Genomic DNA, 19,777 nt, shown 5'->3' on the forward strand with positions numbered 1-19,777 from the left:
ATTTAATCTATTATGACAATAATATTATGATTATTATTTATTACTAATATATTGTATTTTTGAGAACTTGTAGGAGGTGAAATCTGGTGACAGAAGTAGCATCCATCGACTAAATTTTCCAACACCAACAGCAGGGGCAGGGCAACCCGTCCCTTGTCGTGGTCGTGTGCGGCGGATCTGGATTTTAGAGTTCAGGGCGTCTGGCGGCATGTGGATCCAGGTTGGATATGAATTTGGGCCTAAGCCTGGGGCTGGGTCTGGATTTGGATGCCGGATCAGATCTGGATTTGGGCTTTGGTATTTATTTTCATTTGGTTTTTCTTTTCTTGGTTCATGGGTTACTTTTGCAGAACATTGATATCTATTTGGCTTATTTTTTACGTGGAAGACGTTTGGATTGTCATATTACCAGTTACATTGTCAAAAGATTGCCCTCTCATGGTTGGTCACACTATCAGTACCATAGGTGGAAGATTAGCATCTAATTCAAAGCAGCAACAACCTCCACTCCTAAAAAAAAAAAAAAATTAGCATCTAGCTTCACCTGCCAGCATACAATTGTGTTGTATAAATAAACTAGAAAACATCTAAAACTCCTGAAAGTCATCCTTACTCAAATAGGCTTGAACATATGCTAGAACAGTAGGCCTAATAATGTGCGGGTATATTGCGGATACTGTACGGGTTTTTAATTGATTGGGTTCTTAAAGGGCCAACACAATAAGAACCCGTTAGCTTAATGGGTTTCACGGACTAAATCCGGCATGTTTGCGGGTTATCTGTTAGAACCTGTTAAAATCTATTAAGACCTGTAAGGCTGTAAACATAATTTTTCATTCCCAAAAAAAACATAATTTTTCTTTTCTTTTCAAGGAACCCATTAAGACCGGATGTTTTTTATTTTTTATTTTTTTTTACCCAAGACTCTGAGGTAAAGGCAACCACGGGTGCTTTTCCCTCAGCAGCAATAACACAACATCACCCACTTTCAATTCCTTTTTCATAAATCTTATCCTCCATTAGGAAATCCTTGCTTGGAGATTTTGCCTCTTGTCAATGCAAATATGGCTACTCACTGCTACCTCCGGTCCAGACGCTCTCCGTCACCGACCTGCACTGCGACGTTTGGGACTTCCGCTACATCTACCACGGAACTCCCCGGAGGCACTTGCTCACCACCGGCTGCAGCAAGTTCGTCAACCACAAAAGATGCTCGTCGCCGGCGATTCTGTGGTGTTTATGAGCTCCAGAGGCGGGGAGGTGTAGGTCGGGGTAAGGCGGACCGTGAGGGCCAGCCCCGGCGGCGATTGCAGCAGGTAGAGCTCTCACATTGGGCTGAAGTCGGAGGAGGAAGGTTCTGGAACTGACGGCTTTAAGAGAAGGCTTTCGGCGGCGCAGGACATGCCTTTTGAGGTGGTGTATTATCCGAAAGCTGGGTGGGCCGGCTTTGTGGAGAAGGCATTGAAGGTGTATGCTTCAGGTATTTCATTTCTCTCCTCAGCTTTTGGCTTTGAATTTATATTAACAACTGATTGAGTGAAAGGAAATGTAGAGGCAATTGCATTGCACTTGTTATTAGCTTCTCATTTGATGCAGGCTTGCGAAACTCATTTGATGTTTACACGGCACATTTTACTGTAATGTAGATCCAGTTGGATGTAGTTTTCTGTGCATATCAATGATTGATTTGGAGATAGACTTTCAATGATTATTTTCATATTTGAATGAATCAGTTATTATGTTCTAGTTGTATTCCAGAAGATACTACTGTTGTGGCTTTGATTTTTATATTTTCTGCTTGTTGCGATATTACTGTTAAGATTTCTGAGAATATGTGATCTTCAATAAAGCAACTCAGCCTGAATTGCTCTATAGTACATGTTGGAGGAGAAGTGGGAATGTAACGAGTTACTTGGTCAGTACCTCTGTGATAATATATGCATTACACCAATTTTTCTGCAGCCTTGACTGTTCAAATATTTGATATCATTTGTGTTAAAATCATTAGTTTTGTCTTGAAGAAGAAAAGGAAAAAAAAAAAGAAAAGGAAAGAGCAAACTTCCTGTCTGAAAAGAAATAACCATGTGAATACAACTTTGATTCAGGTTGTAGATTATAAGTATCCATAGAATGTTGTGTTAGAGAGTTGAGGGTATGCTCTTTCAAAATGTTTCCCTTGATTGAATCCGTTTAGAAATTTGTTTTCCATTTGTGTTCACAGTTCAGCAAACCAGAATCTACAACCTGAATCAAAGTTGTTCACATGGTTATTTGTTTTCCATCTTTGTTCACAATTCAGGAAATCAGAATTTCGATGCTTCACATTGAGTTCTACCTGAGACTAAGAGTAACCTATTATATCAGGCATGCTAACATAACAATGCACACACACACACCAGTTCTACTGTGGTTGTTTATATATAGGTAGAATAATTCTGTAGAAATATGCGTGGATGTTTTAAAATTTTACATTTTGTCGTATGCTGAACTCATTGCCTTTAGCATATACTATTTTATGTTTTATAGTTCATGCCTAGTATTTAGTTATCTAATAGTCTCTATATAATAGGTTACATGGGATGAACCTGAAGTTCTGCCGAATGCTAAGAGGGTGAGCCCATGGCAAGTTGACTTTGTTGCATCAACACCTTCTCTTCATACTGTACCTTCACTTCATACTGTATATCCCCCCACAAATAGACTCAGAGCTCCACTGAATCCTGGGCTGCTGAGAAATGGAGAGGAAGAATTCATGATACCTATGACCGGAGCAGCTAATTCACCAATGGGGCAATTCAACGCTTCCTTGTTGAACTATAGCATTTTTCCTGCTGGCATGCAGGGAGCCATTCTGTGTATCCAATGTATCTCATTTGTTAAATGAAAATTCTCCTCGGATGTGCACCTATAATTCCTTTGGCAACAACAACATGGTGCCAAGGTTGAAGAGGGTGTCTACTGAGTTGAACATTGGAAGTCCACAGTCTGATCAATTATCACCAGATAGCCAGAGTAGTCCACATTCCTCTGGCATGGAACTTGATGGGAACCGAAACTGCAACTCGACAAAGGTCGGAAGAAGTTCTTTTCAACTCTTTTGTCAGACCATTCAACTTGAAGGTGTCAATGCTGTTGGTTGCACTGGGGACGGTGGCAATATAGGGTATAATGAAACTGAACTTCTGAACAACCAACTGGATCTTTCTTATACCAAACTGCTTGAAAGGATTGATGTTCGAGTCTCAGCTGTTGAAGCTTGTACTTTGTAAACTACTTGTGGCAGCTATGTCATGCAGTTAAGTTACTGTACAGGTAATCTCATCTGCCTAATTGATTTGAATTGTTGAATCATTAGATGAAAATTTGCCTACAAATTCTGCACATAAGTCAGTTTCAAAATCATGAATTGTTGAAACCTCATTTTTCTGTTGTGGGTTTCAACCATTAACACTGCTTTGCCACTCCATTGGCAACCAATGTAACTAAATTGTTCTCATGTAGCTTTAACAGTTCTTACAGGTAGATTTTCTTTAATAACTTGTTCATTATGTCTCTATGTTATGCTGAAAGTTGTTCTTTCATATTTCACTCCCATTATCTTGGGTTTAAATTCTTATTAGGCGGACATCATTTTAATCAATTTCATTAAACCAGTTCATTCAGAAAACTACTTGTAAATTTCTTAGAATAAATTGTTTCATTATTGGAAACCTAATAAATTGATTTGGGATACATTTAATTTAACTCACAGTGTGAATCCCTTGAGTTTTTGATCCAGAAAGAGGATAGTTTGTTTTTGTCTAGGATTGTTACAATTAGGAGCTTGTTTGCTTTGACTTTTGGTTCTCTAGCCTAAGTAAACTGCTAATTAATCTTGTATTGAGAAAACAAAAGATTTCCGGATAGATTGAACTGATGCGAATATCTTATTGATTACTCTGCATAGCCATGGTTGACTGGCTAAGACGTTGTCCTGTACGGTCATCACTAGCTTAACTATTGCAGAACTCCAAAAGTTTTCTACTCCTTTGAGTTTTGTTTGTATAGATTTTAAGAAGCAAGTGTTACTCATAATCTTGAGTACTATCAAATCAGATACAGAATTTTACTGGGCTATAGTTGTATCGGTTACTTGGGGTTAAAGAGAATATCAGGTATGAAGTAGATGGAATCTGTACAAGTCAATACTCAATAATTCTTTTTACTATCATATAATGAAGAATTTTCGTCACTATCATATTGTGATACTCGTTTAGTATCTGTTTGCAGGCTCTCAAGTCTGGCAGAAGCTGATTAGGATTATACAATGTGTGTATTCTGGTCTGTCTAGTTTGTGGTTTTGGACGTCAAAACAATCAATCTGTAGACTTGGTTTTCAAGTTTGGAAACTGAGTGTAGATGCTAATGCTAGAAGATGCTATATTATTGTTCTTCAGGTTTACATGTAATTTAAATCTTTACGTGTTTATTGGATTCAATGTAATTGTGATGGTTTGGTACTACATCCCATTCTGGAATTCTGGTTTTCCTTGATAAAAGTGGCAGGGAATGTGTTTTTGTTTCATACTTTCGGATAAATCTAATACAGGAGAATCCGGACCAAGAGGATGTTCATTTTTACTTTGTTAGTCATGGTTCAGTTTGAGGGACGGGCCCAAACCGACTCTATGACGTTCTCCGTGCTCTATCGTGTGTAGAGTAGCAGCATTATAACAGTTAAACTGAACTTGGGATGACATGAAATGTATTTTAAACTTTGAAAGTCTAATTTTCTTGCTAGTCTTCTATTAGCACAATCTTTCAAAAAGGCAAAAAAAGAAGAACAACCTTACTCTCTCTACTTATGAACAGTAACGCGCTTATGAACAGTGTGCTGGCTATTTTGCCCCTCTATTTTTCCTACTTTCACGTTGTTGCCCCCGACAGGTGTTTGCAGCCTGCCACTGCTGTGTGTTCGGTCTGTAGAAAGACATCTCCAGGAATAGAAAGAGTGAGAGAGGGTGGGAAAGGTTAAGCACGACGCTCTCTCTGTTCTTCTTTGCTTCGCACGAGAAGAGAGAGGGAGAGCGAAAGGCAACGACTTTTTTATCCGCTTCTAGGCCAGCTGGTTTTCATCGGAGTGAGGGGGATTGCAGCCTTCTTGGATGTGATGAGCCCATCCCAGTTGTAAGAGGTATTTGTTGATTTTTTTTCTTCCCAACAAATTCTTTAAAAATCGCTGTGAAATTTGATATTTCACTGAATTGGGGTTTGGGTAATGGAGGCTTTGCTAGGTATGTTATTGATTTTGCCCACCTCCACTTCTAACTATTTGAAGGAGGGGGAATGCACCATGTTAAGTTGGGATTGCGTCGTCTTCTGGATTTTGGTGCATGTTAATGAATTAGGCAAGTGTCTTCTGGATTCATCTTATCACGAGGTGAATCTTACTTGCACTTAATGTCTTATTTTTAATTTCTCTTTGGTTAACTGATATACTTTGATGGTAAAAGAATTTCTTTCTGTGATCCAGAGATATGAAAAGCTGGTGGTGTGGGGATATTAGCTGTCACCGATATCGTTTGGACTAAATGACAGCCACTGCAATCAATTTCTTGGAAGAAGTTGGAGACATGTAAGCATCACTGTATGACTCGAATAGAAGATAAGTTGAAGAACAAGTGAGAATTAATTGAAATATGTCATCTGGCTAATATGTATCTTTTTACAGATTCCTAACAACTCAACAGAACCTTTAGGAGTAATGGTCTTGAAGTCTTGAGGACTCTTCCCAGAACGCTGGTACTGTATTTGGATTTCTTCTTCTATTAAACTTCCTTTTTATCTTGGCAGTTCAGTATTTTCAACGTAACTACTTTAAATATCTTGAACTTGAATACCAACCCAGACTATTTTCTATCTTTGCATGGAAAAGACGTTCTACCAACCCAAATAACTTTCTTCAGCTCTTGATAAGCCTCTTGCAGTACTTTCTAAAGAGGCCTTGGCAAAGAAACAAGCCACCAAAATAGGAGAGGCCATTGAATTATTGTCAACAGGAAAGAGCTAAATTGGTGAGTCAGAATGCTTCAAAATTTATTCTTCCATTCGATATAATGGAGTTGAAAGTATATGTAATTGATATGTTGTATCAATGCAGGTGCAGCTAAAAAGACTAGACAATGTGTTAGTCAATCTTACCAGCCAGCGGGGAATGGCTCTTTCTTGAACCCCTCTCAATTACATCTGATAAAATCAGATATGCAGTTGACATGCCACAGGTACCTTCAATTCAATTTTTGGCCATTTCTTTTGAAATAAACTTGAACTTTTTATCTGAAGATCACGTTGAATTATAGATGGTTTATTTTATTATACACTAGAGAATTAAGACACGGTACATGTAAAACTCTCCTGTTTTGATAGCAAAGGATCCTTTTGTAGCGAATTAACACAAAAGCAGAAAAGGAAATAATAATAATAATAACTTGGTCTCGAACGTCTACCATCATACCTACAATGATCGGGCATACTATTGCTATCCATAATGGAAAAGAGCATTTGCCTATTTATATAACAAATTGTACGGTAGAACATGGTTAACAATTGGGTTTTGATCAAGCAGCAAAGATAATTAGTTTTAGGGGTAAATTCAGATTTTCTTTTGTGTTCATTGGCTCTGAAGACTTTGAATTTATCTGATTTCTGTCTATTATGGTTGTCTTGCAGTTGGCTACTATTTGGTTGGAGCACAAGGATTCCTTAGCTGGTAATTTTTCTTCATCAATAATGTTTGTGTTGATCCATTGGTTTGATTGGTTCCTTCTTCTCCACGCTCATGCTTGAAGGTTCATGTATATTCTCAGGCTTGCAGGACTGAGTCTTTGGCTGAGACTCGATCAAAGTCTTGGTTTTGCAGATTTTGTATATCTTTTTCTTTCAGCAACTTTTTTTTGTTGATATTTATTATTGCATGTTGTGCCTTGAGTAAACTGCAATTGCTTCCTTCTGTGTAGCTCAATACCCCTGGGTATGGGACTGACGGGACCTATAGTTAGATGCATCGATGTTAGTTTAACTTTGTGTTGCATGGCATGGATCAAGTCATAGGCAAGAACCTGTTTTTTGGGGTTAATATGCATGTCATGTGTGCCTGTGTGGTGCAGTTTATAATTTCTTTTGTTTTTGTTGTTTGCTTTTCAACAAACGATTTGGAGGAAGTTGATTTTGTATTTGTAAGTTCAAGTGAATAAAAGTGGTCCTTATATATAGGTATTCCAATTATATTATCAGTTGATCCAAATGCGAGAGTTATGATTGCTCTCCACTATTTTGACTATTAGTCTGGAATTGCAGATTTTTCTGTTTTTCAATTTTTCTTTCTCTGAACCCTGAGGGTAGTCATTGAGCTTTAAACAAATCGAAGAATTGTTCCTGACATTGTTGCTTCACAAATACCACCCGTTGGAGTGCAACTTTAACTACCACTCGCATAATAAAAAAAATAAAAATAAATAAAAACCAGAGGAATATATCATCCTCCATTTACATACCTGGCTCACACTTAAGTTCACTATTTTCTTCCATTTTTGTTTGCAGGTAATTGTGTGATTGAGTAAAAGCTTGATCCTTTAATAGATCTGATAACTGCAAAGGTAAATGATCTACATCCTTATTTCCTCCATATGTATATATATCTCAAGTTTCTTGATCAATTACATTGTATTGTCTCTCTCTGTATAAAGTGTCTCAGTCAATGTTTAGGGTATTGTAACATTAAGAATTAGGGTGAGAGCCAATGAACCCAACTCCTCCAGTAACCAAAATTCTCATGTTTGCCTTAAAGAATTTGGCATTTCTTAGAGGAGAGGGGCTTGGAAGCTGTTTTGTACAAGTACGTCCTCCATTAGTGGTCATTTGATGAACTCCTCAACTTCAAGAAAAATCCCCAAATTTCCTAAGCTGTTTTCAGATTAGTGCAATTGCAGTATGAGATCAAGGAGAGAGCTTTATATACATAATGCAATAGGCATCATACCCCTTCTTTTCTCTTAGACTGGATTAAGGATTCATTATCCTTAACGTATAAGGACTAAGTTAATTAGTGCAGTGTTTGGATTGTTTTCTTTTGTTTCCAAATTTAATTAAGATTTCTCTTCTTTTTAGTCAAGTTATTTATAGTTTGGAATAAGGATTTATTCTCTTAATTTCGGAGGGATAAGTTTAGTATTCCCTTCTAACCTAACTCTGACCTTCTTTATAGTTTATGAGTTGATGCTTATACCCCTTGGTTTGTATTCTTCATTCAAAGTCTTGGTAGTCTGCTATTAAGTGTCGAGATCTGAATTGTTTTTGTGTTTGGTTGCCATTGTCTTCTATTACTGAGTTCCTTTTTGAAGTTAAGTAATTTTATTTTTGTTACTGTTTTCAGTTTTTAGTTTGTTGTTGTGGCTCTTGAACATTTGAATTACAATTCATTGTCATTTATTTATGTGGTTATCTATGGCATCAGATATGTTGCAATTAAGGTCTGTTTGATTTTGCATTCAATCTTATGAATACTTTTTTTTATGTCCAATTTCTTCTGATTCATTCTTCTTCCTTTTTTTCCTTATATCCAATGATTCATTCTTTTTCCAGATTTGTAGGTGACTATTTTTAGCAACAAATTAAATGCAATCACAACAATGAAGTGGTCTGCTCATTATTTTCTTTCGTTCATTTTTTCTTTTATTATTGTCTATAGTAGTTATACTTCAGTATGCATTTACGGACTGTACTCATTGTGTGCAGTTTCAATCTTTTCCACTTGGCTTCTGCGTTTTATCTACGCGGTCCATTCAATTTAGCTGTCCCTTAGTTAATGACACAATCTTTTATATATAACCTTCACGTGCTCTGTATATTTCAGTGACACCTTTGAAGATGTAGCAACACCATCAGATCAGACCAGCACAAATGCATTGGTTCAATCTGACACAGAAGACAATTCTGCTCTACAACCCTTTTTCTTTTGCTTTTTGTCATGCTGCGTAACTTTTTGTGATAAAGACCATTCTATGTTTTTGTAATGCTAGCGGTCCATGAAGAACAATGTTATATATGCTGTGTGCATATAACCAGCGGTTGTCAGGAGCATTCTCTATGTTTTTTTATAATACTAATGGTCCTTGAAAAACAATCAACAAAAACAGCAGACATTTTGTACACCTACTAATCAATGTACGTAAGGGCTTTTTTGCTATTCTTCTTTATTTTCTCATTTGAATTTTTTTACAACGATACACCAATTATTAACACAACTAAAAGACCCGCAGCATCGCGCGGGCTTTACTAACTAGTTTAGTCGAGACACGAAAATGAAGCTCTAAAAGGTTCATTCAGAAGCAATACAAACTGAGCGTTTGGACATGCTAAGAGCAGACATGAAAGTTGGATCGTTTTCTGTGCATTGAATTTGAGTTTTGGATGACATGCACGAAGTTTGGTTCAAAGATATTTTTTTTGAGAATGGAGCCAGTAGGCGAAAATATATTCATCGAAAGCCAGAATAGGCCATTACATACCCTTCCGCTACCATTAACAGACAAGAAGATAGTGGTAGTACCCACAGCGGTACATAGAAACTAGACCCACTCATTGTACAATCAATACGTAGACATAGCGGGGATCCCCCTTTGGTACTACGCCGGAGGCGCTAGAAACCTAACTCTTTAACCAATAAACCTAGCTGCCTAGAGACCTCAATTGGTGTACACCTAGATCCACTGAGAGTTAAGTCGACAAGACTAGACCAAATGCAAAAAACTAAATGCACAAAAGTGCCTAGACTGTCCCGAAAACGGAACCTTATTGTAAATAGACGAACTAAAAAACAAAGAAAAAAGGATTAGGGCTACAACAACCCTAACCTAAATAACAGGCCCAATAGGGCAGCCCCAAAGAGAAGAGCCCATCTCAAGATCCAGCAAGCCAGGGTTGACCCAAGTCCAGTCCACCCGTCCACCACACCTGCAGCCGCCTGTGCAGCTCTACCCAAGGGTCCCGTCACCACGAACCCGCGCCGCCCAAGCCCCGCCACAATGCCAACCGCACCACGAGCCACGCCGCTGATCTCCACCAAGCCAGCACATCCCCGAGCCCCGCGAGCCACAGTCGATGCACCAGCCCCAAGACCCACACGCCGCCCCATCGTCCAGCCGCATCCAGATCCATGCCGACGGGTCTCGCCGTCCCTGCACAGAAGCTACAGCCGCCCAAAAAGGCCTTCCAAACCTGCCATCAAAGCCAACTTTCCAAACCTCAAGGCAAACACCTCCTCTTCTGAACTCAGCCCCGGGCTTTAATTAAAGTGCCCATCCGGCAGTCAGCCAAGAGACGACGCGGCGAAGCCGGCGCTATCCATGGCCGCCGCCGGACAGGGAACTATTTGGCTGGGAGGTTGTACTCTCTCTTGCGGCGCTAGGGTTGCTCTCGACTCGCTAGATGTAGTATTTGGTTCAAAGCTAGATATTGAAAAAGAAGAAGAGGTTGAAAGTAACATAGCGCGTTTCTGATTTTAGTAAATAAAATAAAGATAGAGGTCATTCAAAAGCAAATGATTTCTTTTTACGTAAACTTGGAACAGATGAATTGCTTCTCGAGTGTAGATGATACCACCAAATCATCATGTATTTCAACGAAGAAACTCTTTAGACATTTCCTAGATAAACGGGGTATAACAAAACATAGGCAAGAGAAGAGGACCGTCTTCCCTTTCAAGGAACAGTTGAGGATATGCAAAGATAGTTAAGATACCTCTGTTTTTCAGTCACATTCATCTAATGTCCCTGTTCTTACACAAATTTATGATTTCGATCACCTTTTTCTCCAACCTCCCTTCATATCCATATTCAGTTTGCAACAAGATATGGCCATTTATAATTATGTTTCCTTAATGTAATAGGAATAGAACAAGAACTGCACAACCAAATCCGATTACTTATTCTGCAAACTAGGTTAACAAATTATTGCATTCCTTAATCGATATTGATAAGTCCACAAAATCTTACAATATGAACATATTTGTCAAGTCTCTGCATAGACGCGAAGTTAGCAAATGGTTGAGTGGCTACGACGTAGTCCATGGTCATTGCTACCTAATTATTGCAGATCTCAAAATGTCTGCTACACTTGTTTGCAAAGCTTTTGAGAATTAGCTTCATTGAAGTTTTGCTCATTCTGGGAATCATATACAGAATTGCAAATCAGAGATTTTTTTTTTCTCCTCCTTTTTAATTGGCTGTAGTTTTAGGGTCATGTGTCAATAGATCTTTTTACTATCACATATTGAAGAGAATTTCGTTACTATCGTATTATAATACTCGTATAGTTTTGCAGACTTTCAAGTCTGGCAGTGGCAGAAGCTGATCAGGATTCTGATCGTTGCAGTAGAATGTGTATTAGTTTGTGGCTTTGAATGTTAAAAACAATGAATCTGTAGACTTGGTTTTCGATCGAGTTTCGAAATTGAGTATTAGATGCTAATGCTAGAAGATGCTACATTATTATTCTTCAGATTTACGTGTAATTTGAATCTTGAAGAGTTTACTGGATTTGAGTATTAGATGCTAATGCTAGAAGCCTAGAAGATGCTACATTATTATTCTTCAGATTTACGTGTAATTTGAATCTTGAAGAGTTTACTGGATTCTATGTATTTGTGACGACGGTCACTATTACACTCCATTCTAGTTTTCCTAACAAAAATCCCAGGGAATCTGTTTTTGTTTCGTACTCTCGGGGTACAATCTACCAGAACTAAGAATCTGGATCCTTGTATATTGTAATAGTCATGAATCAGTTTATGGGACAATCACAAAATGAACAGGTCATTCAGTAACATTACTAAACAAAATGAACAGGTCATTCAATGTAATACTAATCAAATTGATTGCTCCTCCAGTAAGAGCATACAAAATTCTTAACAGTGCATTATTAAGCACTAGATATGATCTAGCTTAAGGAAATATCACACAACGTTTTTATCTCGATCTCTATTAGGAAACTCTTGCTTGCAGACCTTTGCCTCCTGTCAATGCAAATATATATGGAAACTTCAGCCAAGCCAAATAAGAAGTTATTGCGACTTGCAAAATTAATTTAAGACAAAAAAAAAAAAAAAGGGCTTCTCACAAGATACCTTCTCCATGACTTGGCAGCACATGTTGGGGGATGTTCAAGGTAATTCGGCGAGGACCAGTGTTTCTACAAGATGTTCAACGTCGTCTTTAAATAGTAGACCAAGGGCACAACTATGCACTGCTAAGCATGAGCTAGAGAACCACAAAGTTATCCTGGCCAATTTGCATTGCCTCCACATCTTACTAACTCTAGTGCGCGGTATGTAAAGGAAATGAGTCGCGTAGTATTCCGATTGCTCGGGTATCTTAATATCTGCATGCATCATGAAATCAAATAAGCCGTGCCAAGGAACATCAGAGTCCAGACGATAATTAAGCACAACATTCTCTGAATCGAGAGCGATATTGCCATGACTAATGTTTGGATATTGGTCGTGGGACAACTGAAAACATACGGCAAACCCCAACCAATTATCATCATCGAACAGATTCAGAGGCAGTTGGATTTCTGCAGAGTTGCCTTGGTTGATGAAAGGCATGAACCATTTCCACTTGTAAATTTCAGCTCTCTTGAAGCCACAACAAATTACAGGACGAGGGTCAGACCAGTCCTGTAAATATAAGTTACAAATGTCAACAAAAAGGCCAAAAAAGAAGAAATATATAATACTAATAGTAATAATAAAAATTATGTATATGTGCGAGAGAGAGACCCAATTTCTATATTTTCGTGAGTGCAATTCAAAGTATTTTTCCCATGGGGTTCTGGAATCCCGTTCTGTCACTCTCTCTAAGGAAAGGGCACCTTGCAATTGTATCAAATTTATCCATTCTTTTACCACCAACTTATCGTAAGATTTAAGAGAATCTTCCCTTTGCATGCACCAGATAATTGTATCAGCAAACCCTTGTATATCTTCCTGGTACACACTACGGAGCCCACTTCTTTGAACCTTTACATGAGGGCTATGGACCTCAATGCCAATGTCCATTTCAGTTTTTAATGTCTGAGTGAACGACACTTCGGGAATCTGTGCCCGCGGTATGTAAATAACCAATAGTTGATGATGTTCTTCTGACAATGGCCTGACGTGCTTAAGTACTTGGGCCATACCCGTACCAAATAGTTTAACAATTACCCAATAGTTGTCCTCTTTCATTGTCTGCCCCACTTCCTCTACAAGCGATGCGCACATTGCAAATCCCATCCACTTCTTGCTCTTATGTGGATTCTGAGGCAGCTTGATTGGAATTAGGTTCAATTTTGAACCCGTATCGAGGTGAAACAACTCAAACCACCCTGGGCTTCCTTTGAGGTTAAATTTGAATATTTTAGAATAACTGTTTAGTGCCTGGAATATTTGAAAATGTGCAATTCAATAGAGATTAGAGTTAAGAGAGATATCATATAATTAACTAGCTAGAGAGAAACATAGACGGATCTACCTCAAGGAATCTTGGAAGAACAGACTCAAGGTTCTTTCTCAGCGCAAGTGTGGATTCTTCTTCCAAGGGTGGAATGAATTTCTCCCTGCAATATTTAATTGAAAATGCATTAAAGTATGCGGATAGAAATACAAAAGCGGCATTTAACCAAGCTTGATTAATCCAGAAAATTAAATATATTCTTGTTTAAGGAAAAAGAGATTCGAGAGAAATTGTAGAGAGAATTGTAATCATATTATTGAGAATAGGAGCCCTATATATAGGGATTACAAAGTACTAGTTCTAATGTTACAAGGAATACCAATCCGTGTAGGATTGGGAAATCTAGAACATTCTCCCCTATTCCTATTCCTAGTTTGATAAGGCACACTAAACTTGATTTTCCTTCAACACTCCCCCTTGTGCCGCTCAAACTTGGTGGTGACGCTTCATCCGTTGCCTCGTTAAAAACCTTGCCAGGTAACAAAAACCCTGTGGGATAAAAATAACCCTGGTCGAAGGACAAAAAGAGCACAACACGTCCTTCACTCTTCGAGATCGAACATGTAGACATCATAACTCCCCCTGATGTCGATATCTCCCCCTGATTGCTACAATCGTGGGAGTTCGGATAACTTTCTCAATCCGATGCTCTTCACATGTTTCTCGAAGGTGGATTTAGGTAACGACTTAGTGAATAAGTCCGCTACATTATCCTCTGATCGGATTTGATTCACTTCAATCTTTAGAAGTGATTGTTGTTGCTGATTATAAAAGAACTTAGGCGATATATGCTTGGTGTTGTCGCCCTTGATGAAACCTAACTTCATTTGTTCAATACAAGCTGCATTATCCTCATAAATGCATGTAGGTTCATCTGTGGTAGACTTCAAACCACAACTTCCTTGAATGTGTCGAATTACAGACCTTAGCCATACACATTCACGTATAGCCTCATGTAGAGCAATAATCTCTGCATGATTTGAGGAAGTAGCAACAAGGGTCTGCTTTGTAGACCTCCAAGATATCGCAGTGCTTCCCATGGTAAAGACATAACCCGTTTGGGAGCGACCTTTGTGAGGGTCAGAGAGGTACCCTGCATCAGCAAAACCCATCAAGACATCATTGTCGTTTTGATGGAGGGAGATAGGATGAGGCCGGCCACCCTTGGTGGTGGTGGCGGCGTTGGCGGCAACATGGCCAACCAAGTTGTCATGGTGGACGGTGGCTTTTTGCCTAATGGGGTCCGATCCCATTCTTCCGTCATTCCTCTTCTCTCTGTAGGGATAAAATAGGCCCATATCAATCGTACCTCTTAGGTATCGAAAGATTGTCTTTACACCAATCCAATGGCGGCGTGTTGGCGCAGAGCTATGTCGAGCTAACAAGTTCACTGCGAATGAGATATCCGGTCTTGTGCATTGAGCTAAGTACAATAATGCGCTTATTGCACTCAAATAGGGCACTTCGGCCTCTAATGGTTCTTCGTCCTCATCCCTTGGACGAAACGGATCTTTTCCGGGCTCAAGACTACGGCCGATCATGGGAGTACTCGCAGGCTTCGCTTTATCTTCATTAAAGCGCCTTAGGACCTTCTGAGTATATGCAGACTGATGGATCAAAATCCCATCACTACGGTGCTCGAGTTCTAAACCGAGACAAAACCGTGTTTTCCCAAGATCTTTCATCTCAAATTCGGATTTCAAGTATTTAGCAGTTTCCTTCAACTCATCTAAAGTTCCAATTAGGTTCATGTCATCGACATAAACTGCTACGATTGCAAATCCGGAACTTGTTCTTTTAATGAACACGCATGGGCATATTTCATTGTTAATATATCCCTTCCCAATCAAGTAGTCACTTAGACGGTTATACCACATCCGCCCGGATTGTTTTAATCCATATAGTGAGCGTTTTAACCTTATTGAAAACGCGCTCCGTGGTTTAGAGCCACTTGATTTGGGTAATTGAAGTCCATCTGGAACCTTCATATATATCTCTGAATCTAGATCCCCATAGAGATATGCTGTAACCACATCCATAAGCTGCATGTCAAGTTTTTCGGAAACTACCAAACTGACAAGGTAGCGGAACGTTATAACGTCCATTACGGGAGAATATGTCTCCTCGTAGTCGATTCCAGGGCGTTGTGAGAAACCTTGCGCCACAAGGCGGGCTTTATATCTTACCACCTCATTTTTCTCATTACGCTTTCTAACAAAGACCCATTTATGGCCAACAGGCTTTACACTTGGGGGTGTCTGCGTTACAGGCCCAAATACCTGTCTCTTTGTTAGTGAATCCAATTCAACCTGGATCGCATCTTTCCATTTAGGCCAATCTGCTCTTCGTTGACATTCTTCAACAGAGCGAGGTTCGATATCATCATATTCTATAATTCCTTTTGCAATATGATATGCAAATGCATCATCAATCGCCATAGAATTTCTATCCATCATCTCATGTACACTAGTGTAATTTATGGAGATCTCTCTATTCTCTGGAGTTGGTTCTGACATTGGAGCGTCCCCCAATGATGTCTCTTGGACATAACCATAATCCGGAATATTCTCATGAGATGGATTATTCACATCGATGATTAATGGATTATTTTGTGCCAAACTCGCTTTCTTTCTTGGGCGAGAATCCATCGAACCTATGGGCTTCCCGCGCTTCCTGGCGGGAGCCGTGGGCCTAGCCATAACGTCACCATCATTGAGAGATGGGACGTTGGCGCCATGCTCATGCATTCTTGAGTTGGCGTCATGTCCACTACGTTTAGGGACATCAATCCTTGCAGGCACGTTTGCAGCAGGTATATGTGATCTCGTCACTTTAGCGATATCAGAAAACGCATCAGGCATCGATTCTGCTACGTTCTGAAGATCGAGAATTCTCCGCACTTCAATTTCGGACTGTGCGGTTCGGGGATCAAGATGAGACAGAGTGGGGACAGACCACGACAATTCCTGTCGTTCCTGTTGAACATTGATGTTCTTATCTCCCCCTAACGACGGGAAGACTGTCTCATCGAAGTGACAATCCGCAAATCTAGCGGTAAAGAGATCGCCTGTCAAGGGTTCTATGTAGCGGATAATCGTTGGAGAATCATAACCAACGTAAACACCTAATCGTCGTTGAGGACCCATTTTGGTGCGCTGTGGAGGCGCAATTGGCACATAAACTGCGCACCCAAATATGCGTAAGTGTGAGACATTAGGCTCATACCCAGTCACCATCTGGGACGCAGAAAAGGGTTGAGTGGCAGTGGGCCTCAGACGAATAAGCACAGCTGCATGCAATATTGCATAGCCCCAAGCAGAAATAGGGAGATTGGTACGCATGACCAACGCCCTTGCGACCATTTGTAGTCGTTTAATGGCGGCTTCTGCGAGACCATTTTGGGTGTGAACATGAGGAACAGGATGTTCAACATCAATCCCAATGGACATGCAATAATCATCAAAAGTCTTTGATGTAAACTCTCCAGCATTGTCTAATCTTATAGACTTAATAGGATGATCAGGGTGGTGAGCCATTAACTTAATTATTTGTGCTAGGAGTTTAGCGAATGCAGCGTTCCTTGTGGACAATAGCATGACATGTGACCAGCGTGTCGATGCATCAACCAATACCATAAAATATCGAAATGGTCCGCATGATGGTTGAATAGGTCCACAAATATCACCTTGGATTCTGTGCAAGAATGGTATATTTTCTTTAGTGTCCTTTGCATAGGATGGTCTCGATCCTAGCTTTGCTAAAGAGCAGGCTTTGCAGAACGAATAATGGGCTTTAGAAATAACCAATGAGGATTTTGGTTGAGCCATGAAGTCACAATTGACTTTAGAAGTAGAAATTGGAGTCTGGGGAGCAGAGGTGGCGTCAAAGCCACCCTTGAGCCGCAGGGGGATGGCGGCGCCGGCTAGTGGTGGCCGAACTTGGAGGGGGAAGGCGCCGTGAGGCGCAGGTGCTCCTCCTTGATCCAAATTTCGAGTTTTACTTCCTTTCGTTCTGAAAAAGGGATGTCCGTGTGAAGTCTTTAATATACGGATCATCATGTCACGACCTGGGTGTCCCAAACGGTCGTGCCAAAGCCTATATGTGTCGGAATCCCATAAATCATCTCTCATGACATGGTTGGATTCAATGACTCGAATAGTGGTTGCATACAACCCACTAGAGCGACACATAAGTTTCTCTAAGACTCGTTTATGTCCGTAGTCATTAGAGGTGATGCAAAGGAACTCTTGTCCATTCTCACAATGTGTTTCCACATGAAAACCATTGGCTCTTATATCTTTGAAGCTTAATAGGGTTCTTCCTGCCCTAGGAGCATAAAGAGCTTCGGTGACATTTAAACTCGTGCCATTTGGCAACATAAATTGGGCTGGACCTCTACCATGAATCAATTGAGATGATCCAGCCATCGTAGTCACGGAAGATCGAGATGGCGTCATCCATAGAAATAGTTGCCTATTTCGAAGGATGGTATGTGTAGTTGCACTATCCACGAGGCATTCTAGCTCTCCGGGAAACATACTGAAAAATAATAAAGTTCGAAATTAAAATATGTCCAAGACATTGAATTTTAAAAATAAATCGATACTTTATTAATAATAGCCAATGATTACATCAAAGTTTCGTGACCAAAATCTAATCCAACATAAGAATCAAATCGTAGACAAATCGTAGTCATTCTATCCGTTTGGTAACTCCAATCAAATAGGACCAGGGAAGTAGAGAAAGATGTCGGTGGAGCAAAGCTCTCTTAAGTACCACTAATCTTAATTACTTTCCTAGACATCATATTTAATTAGATGCGCCACATAAGATAGAATTAATACCAAATGTCTTTTATTGACTAAGGCATATTGCCATTACATAATTCTTGGAAATAAAAATAAGGACTAAACTAATCAAAATCTGCAGCATCCTTGTGCAATTCTTTGTCAGATTTGAAGTCCGCTATGGTGAGATTGACGTTGGCATCATCACCATCTTCTTCTTCTCCTTCGGCCAAATAGGCTTCATGCTCTTTGAAGTCTCTATATGCCTTGTAATGTGCAGCTAATTGTTTGCTTGCATTGCATTGCTTGAACCAATGTTCAATAGATCCACATCTATGGCATGCATCATTACGATTTCCTCCCTTGAATTGAGATGCATCACGTGCATAAGGACGAGATTGACGTCCTTGTTGGACAATGGCGCCACCCCTATGGCCGGCGGCCTTGTGTCCCCCTCTCCCACGTTGGCCCTTGTTGCCACGTGCTCCTGCGCCATTTTGGCGGTTTCCTTCCTTTGTAGGGCGGTTATATGGACCAAAACGTCCGTTGTGTCCCTTAATTTTAGTGTTCCGCTCCTTGCGCCCTCCTTTGGGTGCATTATTATAATTCGCCTCTTGAACGCTCTTAGTTCCTATAGGCCTTGAATTATAATTCTTCACGAGGATATTATCATGTTTTTCAGCTACAGACATAATATTAATTAGATGATGAAACCTCGTGAGCCATCCAGTATTGAATTCAGTTCGGTATTGCTTTGATAGCAAAATAGCTGAGACGGGGAAGGTGGAGAGAGTTTTCTCAATTAGTTCTTGCTCTGTGACAGGTTGTCCACAGAACCCCAACATGGTTTTGAGGCGAAGAACTTCTGAATTATATTCAGCTACAGACTTGAAGTCGGCGAATCGTAGATTGCCCCATCGAACTTTCAAGTCGGGGAGGAGGGTATCCTGAATATTACCAAAACGCTCTTCTAGCGCAACCCATAATTCCCTAGCATCCTTGATTGCCATGTACTCCAATCGGAGTGATTTATCCATGTGGCGTCTCATCAAGATGAGAGCGGTGGCATTATTTGTAGCCGTACGGGATTTGGTGCTTGAATTACGGGTAGGATCCCTTTTGAAGTGAGGTGGTTCTCAACATCTGTGACCCAACTATGATATTCCGAGCCAGTTGAGTCAAGTATAGGAAAGTCAAGCTTTGGCTTCGACATCCTGAAATAAGAAGAAGATATATATTAGTTTCGGAGTTTAAAACTTCCACGACAACTAATAAATAAGATTTCCGAGCTATGCTACCAAGAAATCGATTTCCAAGAATAATTGGATTAGACCGAAACAATGATGTTTATATGGTCAAAATTCGATGCTTACGGACGCTCTTAGTCCGAAGTCTTACGAACGCTCTTAGTTCGTTAATTGCGTGAATCCCCACGATTCCGCTTTCTCAAGAATCGAACCC

General features: G+C 39.8%; 1 protein-coding gene and 1 long non-coding RNA gene across 6 annotated transcripts in view; one reads left to right on the forward strand and one right to left on the reverse strand.

Annotated features, from left to right (window-relative positions):
• The first annotated feature begins 987 nt into the window (after nt 1-987).
• On the forward strand, nt 988-9,241 carry LOC133743458 (uncharacterized). Of its 5 annotated transcripts, none has more exons than XR_009863105.1 (11): nt 988-1,480; nt 2,570-3,312; nt 4,270-5,173; nt 5,264-5,419; nt 5,513-5,614; nt 5,711-5,781; nt 5,915-6,053; nt 6,140-6,260; nt 6,709-6,748; nt 7,579-7,634; nt 8,891-9,241. It is a non-coding gene; the product is annotated as an uncharacterized LOC133743458 (long non-coding RNA). The 5 variants fall into 5 exon arrangements; XR_009863106.1 differs by having other exon boundaries at nt 5,274-5,419; XR_009863107.1 differs by having other exon boundaries at nt 5,318-5,419.
• A 2,625-nt stretch (nt 9,242-11,866) lies between these two features.
• The window catches only part of LOC133743457 (TMV resistance protein N-like), an 18,777-nt gene continuing 10,866 nt past the window's right edge, over nt 11,867-19,777 (reverse strand). The window contains exons 7-10 of the mRNA XM_062171399.1: nt 13,548-13,632; nt 12,815-13,453; nt 12,161-12,712; nt 11,867-12,049 (exon numbers count right to left, since the gene is read on the reverse strand). Coding sequence (XP_062027383.1) covers nt 12,197-12,712; nt 12,815-13,453; nt 13,548-13,632 — 1,240 coding nt within the window. The 3' untranslated portion in view covers nt 11,867-12,049; nt 12,161-12,196. The remainder of the gene's footprint in view (nt 12,050-12,160; nt 12,713-12,814; nt 13,454-13,547; nt 13,633-19,777) is intronic.

Source organism: Rosa rugosa, chromosome 4, assembly GCF_958449725.1.
Source record: "Rosa rugosa chromosome 4, drRosRugo1.1, whole genome shotgun sequence".
NCBI classification, from domain to species: domain Eukaryota; kingdom Viridiplantae; phylum Streptophyta; class Magnoliopsida; order Rosales; family Rosaceae; genus Rosa; species Rosa rugosa.